The sequence below is a fragment of the Neopelma chrysocephalum genome, unplaced genomic scaffold (genome assembly GCF_003984885.1).
Source record: "Neopelma chrysocephalum unplaced genomic scaffold, ASM398488v2 Primary Assembly neopelma1_59, whole genome shotgun sequence".
NCBI lineage: Eukaryota > Metazoa > Chordata > Aves > Passeriformes > Pipridae > Neopelma > Neopelma chrysocephalum.
Window position 1 is genome coordinate 16,249,621 of NW_020897714.1, and position 16,793 is coordinate 16,266,413.

Genomic DNA, 16,793 nt, shown 5'->3' on the forward strand with positions numbered 1-16,793 from the left:
TAAGTTCAATAATATAAAAAATCCACAACAAGTGCCAGAGAGCAACAATGAAGGCTAAAGCACAAAGAATGGAGATTTCTCTTCCCTTTACACATATAAAGACCATCTTACACAGAAGGAGGTGTTGGAAGATTGTATTTCTTGTCCTTAGTACCCGTCAACCAGTAGGTAATCTCTGTTCCTCTGCCCTAAATATGTATGACAAGGAAAAGAAAGCACAATCTTGGGATTAGAATGGAATTCCCTGTAGTTAATTTACTTAAATAATACTGTATTACACATTGCCATGTTTGCCTCTGCTTGTTTTCAGTAACTGGTGCTGATGGCAAAGGATTAAAAATCAGATGTGAGAAGAAGATGCAGCTTCACACCCATTTCCTTGTTCTGTGACCTGAACACACACCATGGGAGAGGTGAGCTGTGCTGCCTGCCATCAGCTCCCAAGGACAGACAAGTGTAACAGACTGAAATAAATAGATTGTAGAGGGACAGTCAGATATCAGAGTATAAGCAAATTAACAGTAGATTCAGCTTCTCTTTCATCAGATGAATTCACTCCACAATTTTCTGTTCCAAGTGGTATGTTTCATTTGTTCTCCACATCTTTATGTTGTAATTTTATTTATGACTTAGGGAGCTCTTCATTGCCTGCATTGTCTTTATAGAAGTCTCTTCAACCACTAGAGACTGTGATACCAATTATCTGTAACCCTTTTTCCCCAGCTGTTAATTAAGTTTGTGGTACTCTCAGCTATATAATACTTTTTACTATCCTTCTTCTTTGTATTCGTGCATGTGCATGGTAAAGGTTACCTTCAAGTACGTTTCTCCTCTCACTTCATACTGGAATTGGCAGTCTGTTCTTTTCAGGATATTAATAGTGGAACCACTTACATGAATCCTTAAAGCTAAAAAATAGAGACAATGAAAGCTCAACCTGGAAACTTACCATGTAATCACATTAAGTATATGTGAAAACTGGTGCTATAGCAGAAGTTCCTTCAATTGTTATCACCATAAATTCTGAGAGTTAAATTAAATGAGAATCAATTACACTGCTGTATGAAAAATCTGACTCCACTGCATGGTATATCTAGGGAGCTGGTACAGCCATTGATCTGAAATACAGGTGACAATGGTATCTGTAGTATTTAGATTCCAAAAGGGAAAAGCATAATTGTTAGAGACCTATATAGGGAATGGTCATGGGAAAACACTGGGAGAAGGAAAAAACCTGGCTCTTCGCACAGTTCCCTAATGCTGAAGTTGAAGACATAATTGCTTCAACTTAAAATACATAGTCAGTATATTTACTCAACAACTCTAGGACAAACTAAAATCTACACTTCATAGAGTAAAATTAATCCAGGCACATGAGTATCATATCTTCCAGAGGAATTCAGGCAGTGAACCAGTCTACAAACTCCCCGTTACCAGCACTGAAGCATGAACAAGGAACAACTCTTCATTGCCCAGTGAAGTGCCCACTGTCACTTTGGACAGTTAAATAATTGGTAATCAAAACAAATAGGGCTTCTTTACCTCTAAAACTTCTGCAAGCTGATACTAAATTGTTCTCAGCTGAAAACAGACACTTTGGTCACAAACTAAGCAATAGCCTTTGGTCCCGTTACACTGACAGCTAAAATTAAATCCTTACGCAAGCCTGTGGATTCCATCCGCGAAGCTGTGTTTACTGTATCTCCAAACAAACAGTAACGAGGCATTTTTATTCCAACCACACCAGCCGCACATGGACCTGGAAATGAGATGCAGAGCATTAAAAAACAGTGGATCAAGAGACTATATTTTTGGGAGGTGTCTCACTATTGCAGAGCAGTGCAGTGCCTGCTGGAGCTGTACATCCTTCACCAATGGCAATACTCTGTACCTCACTTCCCACAATATCTTGTGGTCTCCCCTTCCTCCAAACCAACCCTAGCTCTGTTAGTCTTGCATAATCTAATAAGAGCATAAAAAGGACATAGCTGCACAGTATTAATTGTATTTAAGCACAATTTCTATGCAGAAAAAAAATACAGTTATTAACTGTCGGGTTTGGAAGCAAGAGAAAAATAGAATAAGCTTCGTTACGAAAGGGTGCATAGTGGAGCCTCAAGAAGTTTCCCAGTGCCTCAGTCATTTTCTCTGATATGTTCCTCCCTTGGCAGCTGGGGTTCAGGTGGTTGACGAATTTCCCAAAGTTGTTGAACTACCTGAGTTCCCCTTTGATAAGAAGCGTTTTTATAGATAAATCAAAATATTAATTCCTGCATAGGCTTCACAGAACTTTTGCCTCCAAAAACATAAAATACAGGCCTTCCTTTTTTTGTCTAGATAAGCATAGCTGGCCATGACTGATCTCCACTTTGGTCAGGGAGGAACAATCTATGAAGGCTTATTTGATACAACTGGTTTAATCATACCAGGAACAATGGCAGTTGTTCATCCTAGCTACTGACTTAAGCTGTGAATGAATGGGTAGGGGTTATTTCACTACAGAGGAGCAAAGCAGTGACATTTTATGTCTGTTGCTCTTCCTCTAGGTACATTTTTTTCAACCTGATTCCCCATGAGGAGAACAATCAGGTATGATGTACTACCAGACCTTGTATGGGAGTCAGTTCTTTTCAAAAACAAGGCAACTACATTGTCATCGTTGATCTAGGACTACTGTGTACCAGAGTGAATTCCAATGCGAATCCACACAGGCAGACCCGGCAGATGTCTCAGTTCAAAAGATCCCATGAAGCTGAGGATATCCAGAGCCATCATGGAGATGTCTACTGCATGCCGGTTGCCATTCCTCTTTGGTAAACCACTCGCCACCATGTAGGCATCACCAATGGTCTCCACCTGTGGAAACAAAATTAGAACTCACTACCTGCAGACACAGAAAAGTACATACTTAGTTAAAAGCAGAGAGGTTTTATCAGATCCTCTTGTTCATGATTAAACATTTCTTCCCTGGACAGCAGGATTGATTAGTTTAAGGTAGCTGACACCATTTGGGTATATGAGTGTTTATACCCTGCATTCCTGTTAACAAATCTGTATTTTCTATATAGAAAATTTGGTATAAGCAGGCACACTGAAAGCCCATTGAAATGAGGTAATCCTGCCCTGTTTTTCTCTCTTCTGTCTTTGCTTAGAAGGCAGATTCCCAAATCCACCACATGATGCAATTTGATTTGTGTGTCCCCTGGTTGTTAACTGAACAAAAGTGCAGAGCTAATCACCTTGTAAACATCGTGATGGTCAAGAATGTGGTCAAAGTTCTTGTAGATATCATTCAGCATATCTACCACCTCCATAGGGGTGCTATATTTGCAGAGTGTGGTGAAGCCAACGATGTCACTGAAGTAGATAGTGACTTCTTCAAAGAGCTCTGGTTCTACCAGGCCAGTCTCCTTCAAAGACTTTACTACTGGCCTGTGGAAGTAGAGAAGGCAGGAAGACAGATGAGTAGTGCTTTCTAGTAAAGGTATTTTTTCATGCAACCCAACCACAGCATTGCTTTCTGTGTAGGAAACATCAAATAGTTTGCTGAAAACTGCCGCAGTAATCGCATTTTAGATGCCCATAATGCCTTTCAGCAAGGAACCTCAAAGCACTTACTAATGGTAATTAATGTGCTACAGCCTTACAAAATCTAAGTGTGTTAATAGCCATGAGGAAACTGAGACACAGGCAACTGAGCTTGGTTAAGGTCAGAAACAGGGATATTGAGTCAAATTTAAAACTAAAATTTGAAAATTTCTGACATGTAGACCTACATTCTACCCATACAATAAGTAAGAACAAACATATTTTTCTATTTTCGCAGTGTAGAAGTAATTTCATCCTGATCATTATATCACCTCTTCCTGATTTCAGATGAGGTATCATAGTCTGATAATTTCATGGAAAAAAAATTCAATACCATGACAGTCAATATCTATTCAAAGGGACCTTCATTTTCTTGCAATTCTAAATCCAGGAAAATATCTGTTCCTAGTGGAGATATTAGAAGAGAGTAACTGATAGAGATGCAGAAAATTATAGGGTTTGCACAATGCTGTGTTCCATCTACAGTGGGACAATAATAGAGTGGTAGGAACAATAAAGAGTGGAAGAAGACGTGGATTCCTTGTTGCACTGTCTATACAGCCAGATCATTTCAAATTTTCCCCAAAACTGGATTGAACATTTTTTTAAAGATGAGTCAATAAAAAGATTTTATCTTTTTTAAGAGAAAATCAATACTCTGACTACTGAAATACCCTTGGAAATAGTAATGACAGGGTACTTTTACCATTGCAAATGTATGCAATACCAAAATTACTGACATTACCAATATTAAAATATCAATAATACTTATCCTATACCATAGGATAAGTATTCTTCATTCTCTGAAGAATCCATCTGGCCTAGTATGGCCCAGCCAACCTCAGCCCCTCCATACATTGCTAAATCCCAGCCTAAAATCAGATTGTACTCCTGCTCTCCAGCTGGAGACACTCCCTCTACCTAGCAAGGTGCTGGAGCAGAACAGAACTCTGTGATGTGGGGTCACTGTAGATCTATGTGTTCCAAGGAAAGCAGTGAAAAAGAGGCTTGTGCTGGAAAGGGGGATCCTGTGCATGAAGAAATGTTGAGAAAGATAATGGGTCCCAGTACCATCTTGACATGAAACTCCACTATGGGGTAGAGAGCACAGGGACAGCTGCTGCTTCTTTCCTTCCTAGCAGGATTTGATTAGAGGGGAAGGAAATAGAACATTAACATTAATCCCATCCCCTACTCTGCAAGAATCAGGTGATATATAAAATAAAATGCCACAGAAAATCCTCTCGGCCAGTTACCTTGGAAGTAACATGAAGTTAAGCCTGTCTGCTCTGTCTCGCTCTGCTTTGTATAGCTCTGTTCTTTCCTCCACCAGGTGCTCCAAGTTCCGGGAGTACAGCTGTAGACGCCGGATCAGGGTATCCATGTAGCTTTCAGTGGTCTGGCCATGGAAGTTACTGCAAGTAACAGAATTACACAGGAGTGAAGAAGAAAGACTGATAGACATTTGTTGTTGAGAGCAGCCAAAAAGAGGCAAGAAGGGAGCAATGGAAAACTTCTCCAGTGTTTGACTACCATGTAGTTAGAATGCAAAATGCCTCAAGTGCACCATTCTTTTACTTGCTTGGAGGGCTTATGTATATGAGTTGAAAGTCAGTGATCCACGCTTGTCAGTTGCAACTGGTAATTCTTAAAGCACCCATCCATCACCTAGCCCTGATAACATTGTCAGTTCCAGATTACCTCGGGCAATCCACGAACATTCATTTGTAAAAAGTAACTGAGAAGCTCAAATTCTGAGAGGTAGCTAAAAATAGTAGGTAGAATATTGCATATAATGTTTAGATGGGGACTTCAGCCAGAAAGATTAAGACAATTTGGGGTTGTCTGTTTAGAAAACAGAACAATACAGTAGAACAAAGAGGAGCCCCTGGGCTAGTCTTACTCACAAGATCCTGCAGACTCCAGCCTACTAACAACCCCTGGATGCAGAAATATGGTAACATGAGCTGCTCAAACCCCTGTTTGTCTGGGCAGCCTGCACGTGCCAAAGCAGTCTGAAAGTAGATGGGGCCAGGCTGAATGGAAGAGTCAGATTAGTATTGTATCCAACTGGACTTTAAAATCACTCTTACTTTGAAGTACTGTCAGCGATGCAACATCTTAGACCCGCATGAGGAGAACATCATATTGAGTGTGGCAAGAGGCAGCCTGTTTGCTTTTGTAGGATGGAAGCTTAGGAGATGAACTAGGAGGCCTTTCTATTCAGCTGCAGTAATATTATTCAACTGATACATTCAGTTATGTATAGGACAGTTGTCCTTTACCCATGTAGAATGGAAAATGATGCAAATACTGTTGGGGTTTGTTGATGGAGACGGCTTTAAAAACTGGGGAGCAACTGGCCAAGAGAAGTGATTAAAAGCTCACTGTTTGGTCATCAAAATAATTAACTCATACCAAACTTTGTAGGAACAATGCAGCATTGTCCAGGTGAAAGGCCTGTATAACCCCATAGGGTTTCTCCAGCTATGGCCCTTATTATTTTCCCACAACTTTGTACCATCAAATCCCTGTAATTAATACTTCTCATGAGTTACGACCCAACATTTCTAGTCAGCTTAATTTGGGACCATCCAAACTTTCAAATCATCCTCCAAACATCTATGTGCATTCACTTCCCGAAACTTAGATGACATGAGTCACTATCCAACTCTTGACTAGAGACAGGGAGTGAATTACTTGAATAGTTTAAATCTCTAATTATCCAGCTTGCTACTTTCACAATGTACCAATTTGAAGTATGGTGATTGCCTTACCCTCACTCAGCTAGGACATTGCACACATACGTACGTATACACATGCACATGCTCGCCTACCTTTCTGCCAAAGAATAAAAGAAGATATAAGTGAACAACACTAGATTTTTCCACTGACTGAATCATTATCACAGCAGTTTACACACTTAAAAATATGAGCTTTCTAACACTTAAGAGGAGCTTGGAGCATCTTAAAACAGAGTCCCTGCTGCTCACCTGAATATTTTAGCCAGAGTACTCTCAATTTTCTTAAAGTCAGGCCTTTTCTCTGGATCTTCCTCCCAGCAGCTCTTCACTAGTGTATACACCTTCAAACAAAAATTTAAGGAAAGTCCACCTGAGTTATGAATATAGACAGAGAGTAGTGCTAAATAGCACTAGTTCATTAGGGAATTTCTGGTTACTCTTGACTGGCAGCATATTAAATCATGTGACTAACTGTCTTGAACCTATGGTTAGAACACTCATTGCAGACATCCTAAACTTAACTCTGTAATGACTAGTGACATGATCTTAACTTGAATTTGCAGTACATAAATGAAAGGCAAGTAAATGGATCCAGTCTTGTATCTGGCAGCAGGTACAGTTATTGACATGGAGGTAAATGCTGTGGTAATTATATTTCAAATACCCTGAGTTTGGGATTTTTCTGAAACTAGTGATTTAGCCAAAAAAAATGGGGTTCATTGCTGTCTACAATACAGACATTTCCACCTGAGCAAGAAGCCTTAGGGGCTGTAAAATCAGTGGAGAGAGGTATATTCGAGGTGTGATTCATCCCATCTCAAAGATATCTAAAATAGGTCAGAAGAGTGGCACCATATAAGTGGCTATTTCTTTCTAGTGAAATAATTTCCATGAGTTGTATTCCACTTTGCTGGTAACAACTATGGAATGCCATTTCTTCCCACAAGGTTAGGGTATTTGGCATAAAAAGCATAGCTTTCACCTTCCCATGATCATGGGCTCTAGTCTGGCCATAACTTCCACTCCTCACCCAGAAAATGGCCTAGTTAATTATTAGCTTACTTCCACCTGTCTTTCTCCCACTGTTTCCAAGGTCAGATCTGGTCGGAAAGGCTTCACTCCTTTGCCGCTCTCCACTCTGTACAGTTTCTCTAACACAGGAAAAGATCAAAGTTTTAAACAAAAAAGCATAAGAAGGACATTGCTTGTGGATAGAATTCTATGGTTACAAGCTACTGTGCAAACAAAACTCTTGAAGACAGTTCCCTCATTTTGATGTGAATTTCAGCTTTGAATGTTTTCTAAATATATGGCACAAGATCAAAACAGGCTGTCTTGAAGGCCCCTGGAAGCAAAATGAATAGAAATGTACATGAGTATTTATTGGTCACGGTAGACATGGTTATGGCATCTTCCCAAATGAATGTTGGGCATTATTAGTGTGCCTCTCAGCATGAAGTATAGTTATAGCAAAAAACAATGTGAAAAGCCCATTGCAACTTGGTCAAAAGTGTTGAGACATATGACTCTGTCAGAGCAGTACAAATCATCCTGCAGATGCTCAACTTTCTTAAAACTAAGATATTAATATATATGGGTTGAAAGCATTGCATTGTTAGCTCATTTGTACTCTTAGTCATGAAATCCATTCTATGAAAGTTATTTGGATTCTGAACATATCAAAATCAGGCTGCATTTGCACATCTCAACTTAAGCACAGTAAATGAGAGCTAAAGCAAAAACATCTCTCTTTGTCTTTCTCCAGAAGATCTCAAGAGTTCCAAATGGGGGGGGGGATTTAAAAAACAGAAGTAATTTTTTAAGTCTGGAGTAAATGGATCTGTGAACAAGTGTGAAACACATTTTTTAATAATGTCTGATTATATTTGGGATATAATTTTACTGAAGGAAGCATATAATGACATGAGGAAGATTTGTAATCGTGATGGTAAGTGCAAGTCTAGGGCAGCTAGTGATGCCTAAGCATGCATGATCACCCTAAAATGATGCAGCAGCTTCCAGCTTTTTGGTACAGAAAGACTAGAGAAGGAGCTAGAGACTTAAGTCTCCCAAATGCTATGGAATGGAGAGACTGCAAAGAAATCTTCTGTGGGCTAAGAGACAGGAAAGTCTGTGTAGGGCTCATGTATGCAAGAGGAATGTGCTGGATTTCCATGTTGCACGCACACCTGAGAGAGGAAGTAACAGCAGCTATTAGCAGCACTGCAATTAGCCAGTGGAAGAACGTAGTGGAACAAGGAGGCAGCTTGAATTGAGCGTTCGTACGTGACAAGATTTCACAGTCTTGAGCAGTGAATGAGGTGTTTCTGCAGAAGAGTGGAGTAACCAGATGGGGAACAGCTGTCTCACAGAGACATCAGTGAAGAAGACTATGGCCTAGTTACTTCTATACATTAGAAATCCAGTTTTGTATACCTGTCATCCTATGAGACTTCCTTTTTTTCATTAGTAGCAAAATTATTGTACATTAAGTTGATTGATACATATTTGCAGGTTGAGAAAATTAGCTCACTGAGTAACTGGAAGTTGAGTTTCCTTTTTCTAAATTGGTGGATGGAGCCTAGGTATAGGGTTTTTAATAAGTATTTTAAAATCTAAACACAGCCCTTGCTACTGTCAATGAAGTCCTGAAGAAGCAGTTCAGTTGTCTTGAAATATCAGTATCATGTCTTCTAACTTCCAGAGACTAACTCCTGAGAGCCTAGCCATTGAAAGACTCTTCAGGTGACTTAAAAACCAAATGAATCAAACATGCAGCCAGGACACTTCTTTGTCCATTACCATTGACTCTAATTTGGTGTTCTTTTCTCTTTTTATCTTAGAAATTTGTAAATTAATGGTCACCCCCAGTTTGAGCTACTGTCTTCCAAAGTTAGATGATGCTGCAAAGAGAATTCAGAGGTGTTTAAGTAAATATGGTTCACTGTCTTGCTAATGAATGAATCCAGGCATTTAAATGAGGAGCCACTTCAGCAACACATAATAAAACTTATTTCTTTCACATGAAACTTGATGAACTGATGAACACATTTACTCAATTTGCATAATCAATAGCTGAGAATAATACCAGAAGCCATTAGATCAGCAATATATATCTTAGACATCTACTAATGCTTTTAAGGAAAAAAAGCTTTGTGGAAAAAACAATCTTCTCACTGAATGGAAAACTTAAAATTTCAACTGAAAGTTACAAAGCAGATTATTTTTTAAGTCACAGTGGATCCAGACCTACCAAACAGGCTTCATGGCCAGTGAGGTCATTGCTGTCTTACCAAATATGCTGATATGTGACCATCTCCAGCAACAGCACTTCAGTGCTGTTAGGTACCTAGCTTAGATGCTAAAAATTCTTTCAGTTGGATGAATTAACCTAATGCTATTTGAAAGGGACAGTCTTTCCAAAAGGACAAAATGCAGTTTTAAGAAACAGGTCAAAGATAAAACAAGGAACCAGGTTCTGACTACAACAGCCAGGGTCAAATACAGAGCAGTGAGGATGCCACTACATCTCAGAAGAGCCAGGAAACACTGTGTCTGAGGCTAACTTAATAACCACTACCACAGAACAGAAAGGCTATAATTGCTTATCAAGTAGTTAAAAGAATATATTTTGCTATGGATTTGCTTTACCAGTCAAAATGAGGAAGGAAGGGCATTGCACTTTCTCCACCTATGTTGGCGATACTTGTAAAATCCTTGTATTCATGAGGATTGTGCCTGCCTCTTCCCAAGAAAAAAGGAATAGAAGAACTTTTATTTTCTCTACCTTATATTAAGCATGGAATCCTGAAGAGTTTGGTTTATGGGGAACAGGCATTTCTAATATTTTAGATCTACATTTATATTAAAGAGCCAGTGATATGAAATACTGTGTTTCCCCAAATATGAGCACAGATTTGAGATAACGTAGGATGATGAACTTGCCCCAGAAATTATTCTCAAATGTAACTCAGGAAAAGAGCTATTAGGCTGTTGAGCTGCTGCTCTAGATGTTTTAACAAATGTGAGGCGGATCTAACAGAATGACTCAGACGTAAAGACAGTGTCTAAATTGTTGTTAGTAACTGTCACTAGGAAAATCCCAAACCCACACATGTTTTTATGTCAGTTCTAGTATATAATAATGCCTGGATTCTGGGAATTGGGATTGACTTGGCTCTTAGCCACTCAAAAACAATGTCACAAAATGCACAGTCTGTGGTTTAATGGATGCATTACAGGAGGATATGATTTTTCTGACAGAAGTTAAATTGCTAAAGTTAATTATAACTGGCTTGAATAAAATCTGAATTGCCAGTTTTTAAATGTCAACTGTTTTTGTGTCATGCTGCTGAGTTTTTCTTGTTCTGTGTTGACATTGCTGATTTATGCTGCTTAAAATGAGTGACATATGTTGTGCACAAGTCATAATAGAAAGACTTTTGTGGCCTTTAAATGTTACAGTAAGTCTGGACAGCATGGTATAATGTTAACTTCTGTAATGCTATGGCCTAGGTGAGGAGGGAAGAGAAAGGGCAAGAAAACTCAATTCAAATTTTATTTACAGAAAAATAAGGACACTTGCCCCCACAGTGAGATTCTTCAAACAGGTTTTTCATTCACCACACAGTGAAAGAAGCAGCAGTTCAGGCAGTTATCAGAGATAGTACCTTTCACAAAACATGGAGAACGGGCCAGTTACAGCTACACCAGCCCAGAAGGCTGCAATGGAGGAGAAATTTGTGGATTTACCTCTGTTGTCCCGGCAGTGTCCGGTGTAGAACGTCTCTCTGCGTAGGATGATTTCTTGGGCAATGATCCCATAGCTGTATACATCACCCTTCTGAGATACATCAGCATGACGGAGATGCTCAGGAGCTGTCCACAAGTCTGAAGATCCAGACAGCAAAAGGGGATGAGGGAAAGGGGGAAGGGAGAGCAGTAGTTGAAAAGAAGGTGATCCTTCTCAGACCATCCACTGGCTATAATCATATTTCCTTTTACTCTTTCCATATCCAACAGAGAGCCCATGGGTACTGTTTATTTTCTACTTTAGCATTTTTCTTGAGAAGCTGACATCAGTACAGTTAGATAAACCTCTGATGTGGTAGTTTTCAGTGGTCTGGGATTTGCTGACCCTACTACTTTCCATTGTAGATGCAGATCCTCACACTTTCAGAAAATGTTATGTTTATTGGCAATGAACTTGCTTTTCTTGGCTACCTTTCATGGGCTTCTTAGAAATAGCCTGTGCATTTGTATAAGACCAAGGAATGCCAGTGCTATAAAAAAAAAAACCCTGAGACAAATTATTGAGCTAGATGCAAGGAGTTTGTTATACAGGGTGTCAGATGAGAAGACTGCAGTATTTCCCAATGGCTTTGATATCATGAAGCTATTGAAATAATTCTCAAGTGCTTTTGAACCTGACACGATATTATCTGCTCATAACCACTTTCTTTCTATAGATTTTATTAATCTATATTTCTAGTGCAACGAGCACTATTGTACCTCAAAACCAGAATGCTGCCATGGTACAACAGTTTGTTGTGACATGCTGGTGATGTTTCATAACAGTGACCTGAACACAGTAACCCTGAAAACAGAGTTATGATATCAGGCTGCAACATCCAGCCTCACTGAATCTGCAGATCTCTTGTGAAACACTAAGTTTTCTTCAAGGAAAGAGATCTAGTAACCAGAAATTTAGAGGTTGCTTATGAACAATGAAAGAAGATAGATATATTAAAATGTAATAATAATATAAATTTAAATATGAAATTTGTAAAATGAAGAATGAATAGAGCATTTACCTTTAGTGCACTTTGCTTACTCTTTTTTTATGTATTTATTGCTACTTTTGAGCATGTTTCTGTCTGAATGTAAAAATCTTCTCCAACCTAGTTGCAACCACAGTTTCTTCTCAGGTCACATGCTGCAGTTACAACAAAGTGCTGTGCTTATTATTCCCCAAGCTCTACTCTGTGTCGGATTCATATGACATCATTTCAGATGGGCTCATCTTTTCACTCCAGATCAAGTAAGAAAAAAAGATGAGTAGAAAAGAGTGCTCTATTTTAGAAAATTGCTCTATGAATGTGAGGTGAATAGAAAATGTAAAGAAAAACTATTAAAATTATTCCAATCTGGTTGCACACATATTGTTAGTTTCCTACCTAAGGAATGAAAAACAAAGTTATCATTGCATATCATTACAGATTTTTTTAAGGATTATCAGTCATGACTGTTAATATTCAAATGATATCAAAGAGTACTGTGGTAACACATGTATCTAATCAATGACAAGATTACTTGTACCTAACTCCTTTTTTTCTTCACACAAGTTCGGCATTACTGCTGAAGAGATCTGTTTGCATGAAGGACTTGGATGCTGAAAATGTTTCTTGCACCTCAGACGCATGTGAAATCTCTGTTTTCTAAACTGAAAGTTGAATATTCATCCTTCCTTTCCTTCTCACACTAATTTCTTTCTCTACCTGACAATAATTTTCTTTCATTGTGTTAAAACAGTATTTTCAGATATCATTTGTATAATGACTGCTACATAAATTAAAATCATATTGTACATTTTGTATAGTGTACAAGATATAATTAGGCCATAGTAGTCTATGAAGTTAAGAAAATTCCATTGGATTGGAAACCATGAGGGAGAGTTCAATTAGGCACTGGTTTTACCTTTCCTTGGAGGCAGAATTGAATTGCAGCCAAAATCAGTGATCTTCACTACCATGCGATTGTCTACTACACAGTTTGTGGATTTGAGTCGACCATGGACTTCAGTTTTGCTTGAGTGCAGGTAAGACATCCCCTGTGATTGACAATAAAAGAGGAGGAAAGCACGACTACATGTGAGACACTTAGCTGTTACCAGACTCAACAAGAATGTGAATATGCTAGTATCTCTCCAAGTAATTAAATGGCCTTCATCTGCAATGGATATGCATAAATCACAACTCCCTCTCATATTATTTTACAGAGGAGACTTTCCAAGATGATAGGAACAGTCAATGTTAAGAAGTGAGGAAATGGATCATGTCATGGAAGACCACCCTTTCTCTTTGTTAACAATAGTCTGATATAACATCTTGGGTTTTGACAATATTAGAACACAATTAAGCAATTAGAGAAGTTTATTTCTTCCCACAGAAGTTTTAATTTCACTTGCAATGAATGTTTTTTTGGTAAATTTAATACAGATTTATTGGAATGTCACACAAAAAAAGTGCTTCCAACTACATGTTCATCCAATGGACATCCATAGGTGTGAGAGGAATTGCTCCTTATATCTATAAACGTCTTTGAAGATTATCACACACCAGAGACTTCATTCAAAACACTGCAGCAGATCCACTTCTGCAAATCAGAGGGCTAAAGAGGGGTCAATGCAGAGTGTTAGATGATGCACTAGGGCTTATATCACACAGAGAATAAAACTAGAAGATCATAAAGGTCTCTTCTGACCTGACTGATTATGGTTTTCTCTGTACAAGTCAATGCATATCAGCTATCTATGAGCTAAACTCCAAAGTGAGCATCATGAGGACTGGCCAATGCAGTTTCATCTTTATTTCCTGAGATTCAGGCTCTTGACTCACAACACACACAGGCATACAAAGGTGTGTAGTTTGCCTCTTTTTACTTATCACATCTGAAATTGTCTCATTTAGTCTAAGACAGTTTAATACGCTGCAATACATGCGAAGGGGCTAGCACTGAGGCACAGCTGGAAAAGAACATTATTAAGTGGGCGTAAACTGAAGAAGGGAGTAGGTATGCTAATTTGCACCCTCTTGCTATTATTTATTCTGTTTCATCTCTCTCTTCTTACTTACACTCACACCTACTTATAGTCTATCACTGGTTGTTTTTCTTCCTATAGTCCTCTTTCCTTTGTGCTCAGTATATGAAGCACAATCTATATCCTACGGAAGCCAGAGGTATGTCATATCTGTTTAGCTTCTTCTCTAAATGATCTTTCACTTAGACTCCTACATGTATAGCTCATCCTTTTGCATAACTGAAAGATAGATTTTAATCAGGGTTACATAGCTCATGTAGTCATGAATACACAGTATGACATGCTGGGTTTTCTTTTCAAATAATGGCTACGCATAATTGGGAATGGATCAGCAAATGTAACAACAGATCACTGAGACATGAGCTGAGTTTTGAGCACAGCAGATGTATGTCTGAGACACAAGCAGCCTGCAAAAGATGCAATCTCTGGAGAATGTTGTTGGACTGGTTATCCTTGACCTATCTAGATCATGTCAAATTTACAGAGATTGTGTGCACACTATATCCAAGGAACAGATTTCTTGATTAAGCAGTTTTTAGCATGCAACCCTGATGACATTACCCAGGATGTTTTGCCTCATTTAGGCCCTATTTCCTCCAGCTGTGCCTTCTTCCAGCTCCTGCTTTCATCAGCCAGGAAATGTACCCATTGCTACAGCAGAATTCTCAATTAGTCTCAGCATCAAATGACAGGCAAAAGTAATTTTGAATTCCTTATCCCAAGGCTTTCTTGTTAAAAATTTCTGGAGGCAGAAGTCTTATAGATGTACCTGATAAAATTTTCCTCTTTCCTTACCCCATCCTGTGCACCTACCTGAAAACAATAAACTGTTAAGAACTCGCAATGTGATTTTCAAAATTTATGACTTTCAGTGCAATACTTCTAAATACTTGAGCATTCTTGTAACCTCTGCTCTGGAGCTCTGAAGCTTTAATTCTGACTGAGAACCCTTTTCCTGAAACAATGCAAGAATATTACAATCCCTTGCACAATATCCTGCAGCAGCCCCTTATTTAATAAATAGTGTTGCAATGACAAGTGTATGCACTAATAACTACAAGGTTTGATTACTGCAATTCCTTCTTGGCAGACCTTTCATCAGAGCTCTTTGGTCACATATAGCCAAATCCATGTAGCTACAGGTGATGCCAGGACAGGAAAAAAAAAAAGAGGGGTGGAAGTAAATGGAGTAGATTCAGGCCTTCTCCTTTGCCCACCCCACCTTCTCTAGTCAACTAGGGACTGCTCTAGGAATAGTCATTACTTGGCTAGTTGTACCAGGGAATACAAATGATCCAGCCTTTGTTCAGAAACAGATGCAGCACTTCTGTGCCAGATGAAGACCAGGCAAAGCACTAGGACTGTTTGATAAAAGCAGAGTGTAGGAAAGTAGTGGTGTGGAGAGGGAAAAGCATATAAAAAGGAAGGCAAAGGAATCATAGGAGCTGGTCACAGGGATTTTAACGGCCTAGAGAGCTGGGGCTGGACTTGAAGAGGATGGATACTGAGATGAGAGGAACCAGAGCTGAAAAGCCATAAAGTGACTTTTGGAAAGAGAGAAGCCATTCAAGTCAAAATAGACAGGGTGCCTGGAGCTGTGGTTTGGGAAAAGCAATACAAGAATTTCATGGAAGTGTCTAGGTCCCAGAAGCTTCACCACAGTATCAGGTCTAGGAATAGGAGAGGTTGGCAGATCATCCAAACGACAGTAATTTTCCAGATATTCCTGGGTACATACAAGTTTTCAGGAGATTTCGCAAACCATCTCTACTAACATAGCTAATAAGGCTCGGGAGCCATTCCAGAGAACAGATGCAGTGTACCAATCCATCCTCAGGTGCCGTGTCCCCTTTGCCAATGGTGCAGCAAATGACTGTTTGTGAAGTCTTGGTACCAGTGCAGTCACTGGCATTTGGTCACTCCCTTCAGAGGGACTGGGATTTCTCTCTCCTCGTAAGCAGAGACAGTACTAGTCCCTATTTGCTAAGTAAACATCTGAAAGTGAACTGAAAAGGGTTAAAAATACCCTGGGTTTTGATATGCTGTGAGGAGGCAGGGAAACTCCACTGCTGCTATTTAAAGTCAAACTTAATGCTGAATGTTAACTGAACTTGAAACTCATTAACAAGGCCAACAAACTCTGACAATTTGGATTTAATAAAGCACAAGATTTTCAGTATCTCTTTAGAAGGTACTAAGACACAGTGGAGCCATTCATCTTGGAGACCAAATCTCAACTTATGGATGTAGGGAAACAGAAGGACTGTCCAATTGCAAACCAGTGGTAGGAAGAGGAGAGCAGTTGAGCACTAGCCAAAGGACAGAGGTGATTCTTTACATTTATCTGCAGAGGTATAATGAATTATTATACCCGTGAAGGCTTCTTAACTACCAGCTACACAGTTACAAGTCTCCAGTGTAGAACAGAATTTCTTTACCGTGCATATTGATTCTTCCTAGAACAAGGACCTAAAGTGCAAAGATCTGTTGAAAGCTACTGAAAAATAGCCTTGATTTCTATAAAAGATTTCTTCCCTCTCAAACTGCTTGAAATGGATAGCTGTAGTGAGAAACTAGAGTTTCTCACTTTAGTGAGAAAGTCAGGATGGTACATAAACAATTTGTTTAGAAAAAGTTGATCC

General features: G+C 39.1%; 1 protein-coding gene across 3 annotated transcripts in view; it reads right to left on the bottom strand.

The window, feature by feature from the left end:
• The window catches only part of GUCY2C (guanylate cyclase 2C), a 55,634-nt gene that overhangs the window by 2,420 nt on the left and 36,421 nt on the right, over positions 1 to 16,793 (bottom strand). For all 3 annotated transcript variants that reach the window (XM_027680071.1, XM_027680070.1, XM_027680072.1), the window contains 10 exons: positions 13,029 to 13,161; positions 11,085 to 11,222; positions 7,395 to 7,483; positions 6,582 to 6,673; positions 4,845 to 5,003; positions 3,240 to 3,432; positions 2,682 to 2,856; positions 1,661 to 1,759; positions 814 to 908; positions 112 to 188 (listed from right to left, as the gene is read on the bottom strand). In XM_027680071.1, the coding sequence (XP_027535872.1) occupies positions 112 to 188; positions 814 to 908; positions 1,661 to 1,759; positions 2,682 to 2,856; positions 3,240 to 3,432; positions 4,845 to 5,003; positions 6,582 to 6,673; positions 7,395 to 7,483; positions 11,085 to 11,222; positions 13,029 to 13,161 (1,250 nt within the window). The remainder of the gene's footprint in view (positions 1 to 111; positions 189 to 813; positions 909 to 1,660; positions 1,760 to 2,681; positions 2,857 to 3,239; positions 3,433 to 4,844; positions 5,004 to 6,581; positions 6,674 to 7,394; positions 7,484 to 11,084; positions 11,223 to 13,028; positions 13,162 to 16,793) is intronic.